At 38.5% G+C, this 12,539-nt stretch overlaps 1 protein-coding gene across 1 annotated transcript in view; it reads left to right on the top strand.

The window, feature by feature from the left end:
* Positions 1 to 1,139: 1,139 nt before the first annotated feature.
* Positions 1,140 to 12,539, top strand: part of TPRG1 (tumor protein p63 regulated 1) — a 110,017-nt gene continuing 98,617 nt past the window's right edge. Inside the window, exons 1-2 of the mRNA XM_072751501.1 lie at positions 1,140 to 1,364; positions 11,107 to 11,198. Coding sequence (XP_072607602.1) covers positions 1,143 to 1,364; positions 11,107 to 11,198 — 314 coding nt within the window. The 5' untranslated portion in view covers positions 1,140 to 1,142. The remainder of the gene's footprint in view (positions 1,365 to 11,106; positions 11,199 to 12,539) is intronic.

Raw genomic sequence — 12,539 nt, 5'->3', positions numbered from 1 at the left:
AGGGGCTCTTTTTACTAGGCTAGTATGTGCCATCTATGTATTTTGTTAAATTTTGCTGTATATTTACAAAATAGAAACGAGTTTATTATGTTTTTACTTAAGCATATGTAATCATTGTAAGCATCCAGAGATTTACAAAAACAAAAAATTAAAATCACCTATCATCCAGAGATAACCATTGTTAATATTCAATTTTATTTCTTTGTAGACTTTTTCTAACCCTGTCACACAACACACGTATATACATATTCAACTCCAAGTTTCCTTTCCTCTTTCTTTTTTTTTGAATTATTTTAAACCATTTGAATATAATAATTCATTATTATTCATAACCTTTTCCGATTAACAATATATTTTGGGCATATTTCCCATGATAAAAAATATCCACTTACATTTTTAATGACTACATTGTATTTTATTTTATGATATAACATATTTAGCCAATTCCCTACTGATGAGTTCTTAGTTTCTCTATATTCTTCTGGTATTAGATATGATGTATGAGTGACTAATGCGGTGGTGATACACAATGTTTTGCTCTTAGACATAAGCTGTCAGTATTTTTCTGCTATTAGACACATATGATGTGTCTTCCTATATTGATATCTTTGGGCATTTGTCTAAATTTGTTCCTTAGGATAAAATTTTAGAATTGTTTTTTGAGTTAAAAATATGCTGTTTAAGTGTTTTTGTGCCCTATTACTACCCAAGCAGCATATGAGAAAGTGCATTATCATTCCTTTTAACTGTTAAGTAAGTTGACAGGCTGGTAGGTTTTTAAGCAAAAATTCTATGAAATCTTGAAGATCAATTGTCTGGTAATTATTTCATACTATTATCTCCATACTCAGCTCCCTGTCCTCTGGGATTAAAGATGGGAAAATGGACCTACTTGCAGCCCTCTTGTGTCTATCTGAGGGTCTCTACTTCTCTCCCGGGGTAAATGACCAGGTAGGTCGTAGAGTCTCTGTTATTGAACTGCACTCATTAGTGCCTTTGTTAATGTATGAATGCATTTGTCAGTTTCAGGAACATCACGTGCACACTGCAGACCTTTTTGCTCTAGCCAAGACATAGGTAACTTCTTTTCCCCTTTTTTTCTAATGAGAAGATTCTTTCTTCCCTTGTTTTAGATAGAAGAAATGTCAACAATTGGGAGTTTTGAAGGATTCCAGCCTGTGTCTCTGAAGCAAGAGGGAGATGACCAACCCTCTGAGACTGACCAGCTGTCCATGGAGGAGGCGGACCCAGGCAAGGACTCAGAGACAAGGCAGATTTCAAGACAGCCCAGTGTGACTGAATCAACACTGTACCCCAATCCTTATCACAGACCTTTTGCCTCACGGAAGTACTTCGTGACACGGGTAAAATTTTTGGTGCTCTGAAATACTATACAAGACTACTCTTAAAATATTCTAATGTCATTATAAATACTGTATATATTTGCCAAGTATTTTCACGTTTGTTATCTCCTGTAATAGTAATAACCATGAAGTAGGTATTATTATCCCCATGTTACAGAGGAAGGATCTAAATTTCCGTTAAGGGTCTACTTTTGATAACCAGGTAGTATTGAGGAGAAGCTGGTTATCCACTCTCCAGGGATCTTTGGCTCCTCAGTCCTGTGTTCATGTTAAATCTGATCTCCACAGATTAGTGATCTATGGAGAGAAAACCCAGGCAGTGAGAATACAAAATTGTGTGTCCAGAGTAGGTTATTTGTCGCATTTTTGAAAAGGACGGGGGTGATGGAGTGGAAGAGCTTGCTGAGAATGGGTTAGACCTCAGTGTCTACACTGGGATTCTGGAATGACAGTGTGGGAACAGACACTTTTAAATCCCAAGCCTTGGGATCCCTGGGTGGCGCAGTGGTTTAGCACCTGCCTTTGGCCCAGGGCGCATTCCTGGAGACCGGGGATCGAATCCCACGTCAGGCTATCGGTGCATGGAGCCTGCTTCTCCCTCTGCCTATGTCTCTGCCTCTCTCTCTCGCTGTGTGACTATCATAAATAAATAAAAATTAAAAACAACAACAACAACAACAAAAATAAATCCCAAGCCTTCTGTTACTCTCTGGAGCTGAGCCCTTTTGCCTAAGAAAGTAAATGGATAGGTGGGTAATGAAGATGGAGTTTGTGTATCTAGATGTAAAAGATTAGCACCTGGGTGGCTCCATCAGTTGAGCATCTGACTTGATTTTTGGCTCAGGTCATGATCTTGGGGGTTGTGGGATCAAGCCTCATGTCAGACTCTGCACTATGTGTGGAGCCTGCTTGAGGTTCTCTCTCTCTGTCTGCTCTGTCTGCCCCTCTTCCTATTCACTCCCTCTCTAAAATAAATAAATAAATAAATAAATAAATAAATAAATAAATAAATAAATGAAAGAAAGATAGTTTGAACTTCTAGCATCTGGATCAAGTGGAGAGTGGAGAGTGCTTCCACTGGGTTTGAGTACTTTCTCTCTCTCTCTCTCTCTCTCTCTCTCCTTCCTACTTATCAATGTTCTTTCCGAATCCTCAATGTTCTTGTTAGCACAATAATTGCTGGCTCACGGGCTATATAATCAGTTGGTGGCAAAACTGGGGATTGTACAGTGTGGCAATGAAGATCATCTCATTTTTGAAGCATTCATGGGACAAATCTTGAAAAAAAATTTTTTTCAGCTTAATCTTTTTTTTTTCAGCTTAATCTTATAAATAAATGATGGCTAAGATGTTGTGATGATTTACAAGTTTTACTGACAAATCCTGATTTGGTAGCTTTTAAAACATCTTTGGTTAAGATAAAATCTTAACTAAAATGACTCAATGTGTGAGTAGGTGTGTGCATGTGTATGCATGTTCGAAGCTAACACATACCCGTATCATTTGTACTTAGCCACTCTGATGTGTTAAGGTGCTTTGGTAGGTGCTATACTATGTGTGTGTGTTTGTGTGAATGTTTTTGCACATGCAGAACATATGGTTTGTTTTCCTAAGTATGTGAACTTTATTGAATAAGCAAAATTAAGTTGTAAGATACATCTGTGAAGAAAATCAAAGCATCCCCTAAAGTTGTCTTATCTTTGGTAATGATGATATACCAGTCACAGTTTGATGAGATAACAAGCATGAGTGGTATGGAATAAGAGATTCATCATACTCAGAAGCTGGTGCAGTTATGAGGGCTGGCTGGGAAGTCTCTGCAAAGCTGTCGTCTTTGCACCTGGTGATGGGCCTGAAGTTGCTATAGGGCAACCAATTGGTAGTCATGAAGTGGGAATAGAGAATAAGGGAAACACTGGAACCTGTACAGACAAACCAGAATTCCTGAGGAAAAACTGGAATCTGTGTCTGTCTCCCACCAAGTCTAAACTTGAAGATGTGAGTCCTTTCAGGAGAAGTTGGTGGCCTTTCTCCACTGAGCTGCACACTTACCAAGCCTAGGAAAAGGAGAATATGAGGAGGTCTAATTGCCAGCAGTAGCTGTAGGTCTGTCTGGGTGCTGCCCCGTACCACCAAGTGAAGCAGGGGATCAGCAACTGTGAATATGAGCTTGCACAGTGCCTGGTGGACTGCACTGATCTTCCACAGGAAAATAACTGATGTGTCACTTCTGCCTTGCAAATCTTACACTTATGTCTCTTGTGGCCAACTCTACTTGGAAATGGATAAGAAAGGAAACTCTAGAAAACGTAGTTCTAGCTTAGCTAAATCGACCCAGTCTAAAGCCACCATGGAGGTTTTGTTTGTGTGTGTGTTTGAATGATGCTTTTATTTGTATGGTTCTATGCAATTTATCAAGTGAAGTGCCCTGGAGTAACACTATAAGGTCGGTGGGGGAGAACTGCTCACTCTTGTACTAAACATAGTACAGTTTCAGGGGAGTGAAATTACCTGACCAAGTCACATGATATTAGTGAAAGAGCTATAGCTAGAATCTGTGTCTTCTGTCTGTAAGTCCAATGCTCTTCCTACCATCGTGTATAATTGCTTTTATAAGTCAATCAGTGACTGACTCCAGTCCATGAGAAGAGTATCTTCTCCCTCGAGTAAATAGATACAAACCCTAAGTTCTCAAGAGGTTGGGAGGGAAACCTTCTAAACTTGTTAATGAATTTAGAGTAGACTTGAGGACTCTTTAGGAGTTGTGAGGGCTACATTCCCAAGGCACTTAGCATTTGCTCTCCTTCAGACTGATAGATGAAATATATATATATATATATATATATATATATATATATATACACACACACACACACACACACACACACACACATATATATGTTTAGCACATGAGTATAATGAACGTGCTTTATATGTATTTTTATATTATTATCTCTCTATATAAATTTCCTCATTTGCAATGTGTGAATAAAATACAAGTTTTATACAGAGGTTTAAATAGGCTTATTTGTAAATATGCTTAGTACAGTGCATGACATGTCTCTTAACATTTTATAAGCAGCATCTCATTGCTATTATGAATGCTTTCTTATTGATTTGACATTCCTATTTCTATATTTGATCATAGGGAATGACATTAAGATGCCTGTGACCTCACCATGACTTCCAGGGTGAGATATAAATGTAGATGTATAGTTTCTATAGCAGTCAAGAGGTTTGAGTGAAGGAAAGTAATTCATTTTCTCAGGGAATAATTCAATAAGACCCAGGGTCTGGGTGATTCAGAGCTATTAAAGATTCATCATGAAGTATCACTTCTTAGAGCTGAAATGAGATCGACAGATGATCTGGTCCACTGATTCTCCATTTTTATCATGCAAACAAATGACCTGGAGATCTTGTGAAAATGCTGGTCTGATTCAGTAGGCCTGGAGTAAGGCATTAGATTCTGCATTTATATAGATTCTAAGGCGATAAGATGCAATCTGTCCACACAACATACCTTGAGCACCAAGGAGCTATCAACATTCTCATTTTCAGAAGTAACTAAGGCCCAGAGAGGGCTTGTCAAGTGTCATAACCATTAATGAGTGCTGACTTGCCCAAGAGGCTAGTAGTAAGTGCTAAAGCTGGGGTTAGAACCCAAATATTCCAATTCCCAATTCATAGTTCTAGGATCCCACACAGCAATTAAAAAGAAGTGAGTTTACTACTGTGTAAGAATTTAAAGCATATAGGTTGTAAATTCAAAAGAACAGTAAGTAAATGAGCTATGGAATTCCTTGATCAAGCATTTTGTTTCATTAAATATTTTAAAATCATTTCACAGAAGGTGGTTTATTGGGAAAAAAAAAGGAAAATGTCGATAAGCAAAATGAAAGTCACCAAAATCTCCCTGCCCAACATTAACCAAGTATATTGAATGTGTGCTTATACATTTTGGTGTGTATCCTGTCTTGCTTTTTCCTGACCTGTGCAATTGGTTGCATAAAAATATTTCCTATGCCAATAACTATACTTCCATAAAATCACTTAACAATTTAGTTACATCCTGGTATGGAGAATATTCTACAATTTATTTAACTTTTGCTGGACATTGAAGTTGTTTCCTACTTACATCTTTTAACCCAGAAAGGAAAGTTACTCTTTGACTTGCTGTAGCAGAATGGCAGTCAGTTTCTAGGGACCAGGAATAGATAGCCAATGCTGTAATAAGAAAGAAGTTCAATTATATGAGTTTCAAACTGGATATGCAAAGATATGACTGCTCTGGAAGTTAAAATTAATCCAGGAAAAACAAGAGACTCTGTCTCATGACCCTGAGATTATGACCTGAGCCAAAATCAAGAGTTGGATGCTTAAGCAACTGAGCCACCCAGGTGCCCCCAAGAGGCATTTTTTAGCATCATAACCTAATGCATTAGGTCATATCTCTAATGCATTAGATCATACCAGATTATAAAAGCAGTCAATCTGGTTCCTTAAACTTCTTATATTCTTTCATGCAGCATCAGGGATGTTGCTTCCTATCCTCGGGCTTCCAGACTATCATTTATTTCCTGAACTGTGCCCTTGCGACACAGCAATATTTGTGCTCAAAGAAAAGGTCTTAGAGGATATCTAATCCAATCCCCGAAACACAGAAAGGAGATGTGACTTGTCCAAAGTCAACCAGTAATTTGGGGGGCCATGCCAGAACTCCTGATGCTTTTTACCACCCCTCTAGAGCCTCTGACCTTGGTCAATGAATGAGAGGTCATGAGAATAAATGTCTGAAGCACTGGCTATCACTCTGCTTGGATACTTCTTCCTCCTGTTTTTGTTCATTTGCTATTTTATTGCTTAGACATATCTAAAAAAGGCCTGGTGCCTTTTCTGAACAAAAGTACCACTCAAGGCTAATAACTCGAGGTATATTATGATAATCCCTTTAGTTGTGGAGACTGATATTCAAAAGCAACTTCTTATGAAAGGAACAATACTTGATATGCATGGGGAAAGATATTTTTAAACTCCCTGTAGGACTCTATATTTGCAGATACCTTATCAGAAAGTTGAAAGCGATTAGGGATGGGGAATTATCTCTAAATTTATACTTGAGAATGTAAATTACATACAAACTAATGGGACTAAAACTATTTGATCTTTTAATATTTAATTAATGGTTCGCCATGGCCTTTTTATAGCCTGTGTTCTATTGTGAGGAACGAGACTTTAATAAGCAGGTTCAGGACTTCCCATTGTGTAGCAAGATGTCATTGCTTTCATGACACTAATTTGGCTTTCATACTCTCTCCCTTCCCCTCTTCTCTTACTATAGGGTTCCCTGAGTCTTACTCTTGCATTGGGAACAACTAAATATATTATTTATATTATTATTGTCTGTGTGAGTCTCTTTCTGGTCTAGAAATTACATATCTCACTGGGCAAAAGGTTTCTTGATTCCCCTCCTTACATTGAAATCCCTTGAAAATTGTAATAAATTTGATGTTTCTTTCTGAGGGCAGATACTTAACAATAATAAATTAAGAGGCATTTCTTTTATTTTCAGAGAAAGACACATTTGCCCTGGACTTTACAAATCACATCCAATTTAGAGCTGTTTTTCTTCTCTTATGTGTTTATCACAAAGTGATTTCTATCTGGGCATGATGACACCCACAAGAGAGATCTTATGGTATCTGAGTTCCTGGGAGCATTCCTTTCTTTATGGCCCCCTCCTCTTATTGTCTAGCTAGGGAGTCCAGTACATGGGAAACAGTTACCAGTGGACATATTATTTATGTGACAACTGGCCCCTGGCTAGTCTAATTTAAGGAAACATAAGGAAACACACACACACACACACACACACACACACGCACACATGTCTTTCAAATTCCCTTAGTAGGTTTGTTTTGACTGAAGACGTTCTGTGCTGAACTATTAGAAAAGATATTGCCCACTCTGCTGTGTAATGACTTGTAAATAAGGATTCCCCCCTCATGATTTTTCTTCAGATTTAGCATTAGAAATATATGTGTATTGGATGAGGTATACTTATTATTCCAGTGTACTTTCCTATTAGTCCTAGGTGGCATGGAGTCTTCAAGCTAATTGTTCCATTGCAGTGATCATTTGACCCCCAAATCCTGGTACTACTATTTTCCCTTCATTTAATACTAACAATAAGAATGAAAATACAGTGTTTTATTATCCAGTGTTCCCAAAGGTTTTTGGCATTTCCCAACAGCTCTGTTACACTTAATATTGTCTTATCAGCCCAGCAAGTAAGTAAACTGATGTCTGGAATGATAAGGACATAATATGGGACTCATGGCAAATAGAAAGGCTGAGATCTAAACCTTGCCCTAGACACAAGTCAGAGTGCTCACACACTATCTCATTTTCTACACTGAATGGCTGAAGTTAATTTATTCCAGTTAACCAATGATGACAAGCAGAAGAGAGTAAAATACTCTTATCAGGATACAGTGATTAACTGTTCCATAAAGTCACAACCACTGTTTCTGCTGAAGGTGAGAACACCACACTCAGTGAGGATGTTGGCAGAACTCCAGAGACTTCCCAACCATTTTGTAGAAGCCACACTGATGTTCAATGTTTAAGTTTTGAAAAGGTATACAGTAAAACATCACCTCCATTCACTGTCCCATCAAGTGCCTCCCCCCACCAACCATAGGAGACCACTGTTAACATTTTCTAGGTATCCCTCTAGAGTTGCTTTAGCATATACAAGCATGTGCAAATATTTGTTCTTATCCCTTCTCTTTTTATACAAAAATGCAGCATATTTACCCTGTCTTCTGAACATTTTTTCTTTCATTTAATAATGCATTTTGAAATCTTTCCATGTTAACACAGATTTCCAATTTTTTTTGCACATTCATCATGTTCTGTTGTATGGATATGTCCTCTATTATATCTAACAAGTCCCCTATTGATCTATATTTGCCTTGTTTCCAAAATTTTGCTATTCATAAATAAGGCTGCAAAGAGTACTGTATAAACATCTGTCATTTTGCACATATGCAAGAACATCCATAGTATGACTTCAGAGAAGTGGAATGTGAATGTCTAGATCAAAGGAGAGATCATTTTTGGTAGATTTTGCCAAATGCTTTCCTTCAGGAAGACAAGTAAGGTTTTGAAAAATTCTACAATTTTATATTCATCTTCACATGTTCTGGCAAAGTGCCTGGTGTAGAAGCATTCAACAAAATGCTTATTTTAGGATTATTTCATTATTCTCCAATTTCACTTACAGTTTTTTTTTTCTTCTGCAAAGTATTAGTTTCACTACTGAGCTATATGAGCTGAGGAATAAATTATGTGGATATAAGAAAAGAGACAGGAAAAATAGGATGAATCATCAAAGAAAGTATGATTTTGAGCAGTGGGCCTGATGCAGCCAGGCTGTATCACAGGGAGTTCGAGTTGGAGATGGGAACGTTGTCATGGGATCATAAAGGATTTCCCTCCAGCATAGTTTGGTCCTGCCAGTAGGGTCACTAGAACAGTGATGTTGATGCAGCCTTCTCTGTCAGTGGGGGCTCAAGGCATACTTGATTGATGCTCCAGAACTTACTGATTTTATGACTCACAGCTTCCACTAGGCATGGGCTGCCATATTAGCTTTCTGACAATCCGTGAACCAGCCGCAGAGAATGACAAAGGAGTCGGAAATTATTCAGTCCACTGGCTGACTATTCAATTCAACAAGAAATGTGTTAAAATGAGAAAATCAGAATGTCTTGGTATAAGGGCTGTGATCATATTTTCTTAAAGACTTCCAGGAGGCTTTCATCATCAGCTTGGCTCAGAAAGCTTTTATTCAGTCTCCTCATTCGTCTTTATAGATAAAGAAATGGAGGCCAAGAAAACTCAAATCATTGGCTACAGGTCACAGAATTGATTTATAAGAGATCTGGAACAGGAACCCAGGTCACTTGACTCTGTTCGATGGACATTTCCTGGATGACGTGGGCTGTGCTAAGTGAATTGGATGGGGAGGTGCAGACCTAAGTAGGGAAAGCTCTACACCATTTCCCACCACTTCATCTGAAGCAGTGCCATTCTTTTCCTCATTTTCATATATGGATTCTCCTATTATAAGTTTCTTTTTCCCATGACCAATGGATTCTGTGGCCAAAATATTTCAAAGCCTTTTATCGCTGAGAAAGCAAACAAACCCAAATCCTACCACCACCCTACCTCTGAGAGGAAAAGGTATTTGAATGGGTCCTAGGCCATCCTAGTATCCTGGTTTCCTTTTGTGAGAAGAGAGTCTCAGCCTGGGAGGATTGGAAATGTTAATATTAGAGAATATGTGGTTAGTATTAAAGTCCTGTTATATAGAGAATATTCAAGAACTGGCAACCTACTTGTCAGTAGCTCAGGGCTGGGAATGAGGCCAGTACTGCATTGTAGGTGGGGCAATGGAATGTCTATTTTCTTGTCTTGTCTCTACCACATCTTAGCTGAGTGAACTTGACAAGTTACTTCCCCACACTGGCCCCTGTTTCCACACCTATAAAATTAAATGTCTTAAACTAGATAATCCCTGGGCTGCAGTGGTTCTCAACCTTGGCTACACATTGGAGTCATCTGGCATGCTTTAAAAAATCCTGATGTACTGATATGTGGGTCCCATCCACTGAGTATCTGATATGATTGCTCTGGTGTGAGGCCTGGGCATTAGAATTTGTAAAAGCTCCCTTGGTGATTTTGATGTGTACTCAAGGTTGAGAGTAATTGTCTAGAGAGCCACAGTTCTCATAGTACAGTCCCACACCAATAGCATCACCTGTGAACTTGTTGGAAATACAGATGCTTGGGCCCACTCCAGACCTATAAACTCAGAAACTCTGAAAACAATGCCCAGCATTATGTTTTTGATTCTCATGTACACTGAAGTTTAGGAATCACTGAGCTAGAGGTCTATGAATTTCTTATCAGAAAAGGGTTAATCAGCTTTTAAACAAGAGGTAGTAGGCCCATAGGAGGAACACCTGTTTGGAGAAGGGTAAAGAATGCAAGGCAAGGAGAAAAAAAGTTAATTCTCCAGAGTCAGCTAAAATTATGTTAAGAATATTAGAAAAAGTTTCTCGGGACACCTAGGAGGTTCAGTGGTTGAGCATCTGCCTTCAGCCCGGGGAGTGATCATGGAGTCCCAGGATCGAGTCCCACATCGGGCTCCCTGCAAGGAGCCTGCTTTTCTCTCTGCCTATGTCTCTGCCTCTCTCTCTCTCTCTCTGTCTTTCATGAATAAATAAATAAAATATTTAAAGAAAAAAAAGAAAAAGGTTTCTCTTAGATGTTATATTGCCATGTGCTCTTTGAAGAGAGAAAGGTTTGATTTAAAAAAAAAAATATATATATATATATATATTGCAAAATCCTTTGAACTTTCTGGTAAACATGCTTGTCAAAGAAAACTGGCACTCTGAAAATGGTTCTTTTCATTTCTATGAGAAAGTATGAGTATGATCATGGAAGAGAGGACTCAGATCACTTTGGTTCCACCCAAGAAGAACATCTTAGTAAATACCAAAGTTCAAGACTAAGTTCCCTGTCAGGCTGTGCCTAGAACAAACAGACAAACGCAAGACCTATCTTTCCCATCAGCTTTCTGGAGGAGACTACAGGTTATACTCACTAATCATAAGCAAAAAGAGGGCTCAGTTTTCTCTAAACCAGGTATTTTCTTTTTCCCATTCAGCCTGGGGCGATTGAGACTGCCATGGAAGACTTGAAAGGCCACATAGCCAAGACTTCTGGAGAGACAATTCAAGGCTTCTGGCTCTTGACAGAGTGAGTAGTTATGGCTAAGTGAAGGACAATAGAAATCTAGCATTTTCTTTAACACCACTATAACAGAATAGGAGATAGACATGTGGAAGAATTGCTTCTGGATGCCATGTAAGAATTGACTGGCATATCCCCCAGTTACAAAATAAAGTTTTGTGGTGCCCTATGGCTGATGCATTACTAGGTTTGACTCCTACAACAATTTTCTGGGCTAGTCACTTCACTCAGCTATCACCCTGACTCGCTTAGGTAAGACCCTCATCATGGCTCTCAAGGAATATGGCATTGGCCTCCTCACCAATCTCTTTGGTTCCAACCTCTGTCTCTTACAAGTACTCTCTTCCAGCCATATCAGGCTAGTAACCATCCCACTCTGGGTACAGTGGAAAAGAAGGTTAGAAAAGATGAATGAGGTCAATGTATACAGTTCGAATTTTATCTTATGTATGGTAACATGGGCCCATGAAACCAAGGAAATGCAGGATAGAGAAGACAGGCCATCTGTCCAAAATTAGGATAAAAACCAAGTCTAACACTTGAGTCCTTATTCCTTTAATAAGTGCTCCATTTATCCCCAAGGCTTATCTTAGCTTTCATTGCAAATGACACCATGAAGATGGTTACCTTTGTGTCTTGCCCTGAAACTTTGGTGTCTATGACTTTTTCTTTGCTTACCAGGAGACTATTAGGAATACCATGGTCTTTACAATGATAAGTGATATATTCGCATAATAAGAGAAAGAGACACCTCTTTTCTGCTATAGAATCTATAGTATTAAATGAAGAATGTAGTTAGAACTCTATTTGGGATACTCAGTTGGTTCAGTGAGTTTTCTGGCTCCAAAGGCTCCAGCAGAAAAGCTCAGTAATTCCTACACTTCGAGTAAAAAGAATCATTTAATCTTTCACCCCTGGGCAGGACATCTTCTTTGACTAAGTTTTTTGTTTGTTTGTTTGTTTTTTTGTTTTTGTTTTTGTTTTTGTTTTTGTTTTCTGGTGGTGGGTGATGGGCAACACTTGAATGTTCAACCTTCCAGGCCAGCAGAACAACTCCTTCAGTCAATGGAATGTAGAACCAGATCATCTGTGGGTCCATCTGACTGACTGCCATATTACATTATTGTCTCAAAGGGGTTCTATGAACTGAATAAAAATGAGCTTGGAAAGCCAAATTGACCATTTCTAAGCATTGTTTAGACTAGAGATTATGATATGCACCTGAGGAATTGTTACAAGGGCTAAGTGAGAAAGCATGGTGAAACAATTACGCCCCAGCCCATAGGGGATTTTCAACAGATGTCAGTGTTCCTCCTCTGTTCACAAGTTCTAACTATTGGTAAAGTC

The sequence above is a fragment of the Vulpes vulpes genome, chromosome 3 (assembly GCF_048418805.1).
Source record: "Vulpes vulpes isolate BD-2025 chromosome 3, VulVul3, whole genome shotgun sequence".
In the NCBI taxonomy this organism is placed as follows: domain Eukaryota; kingdom Metazoa; phylum Chordata; class Mammalia; order Carnivora; family Canidae; genus Vulpes; species Vulpes vulpes.
Note: the sequence above shows the minus strand (reverse complement) of the source record. Positions and strands in the feature narration are given on the sequence as shown.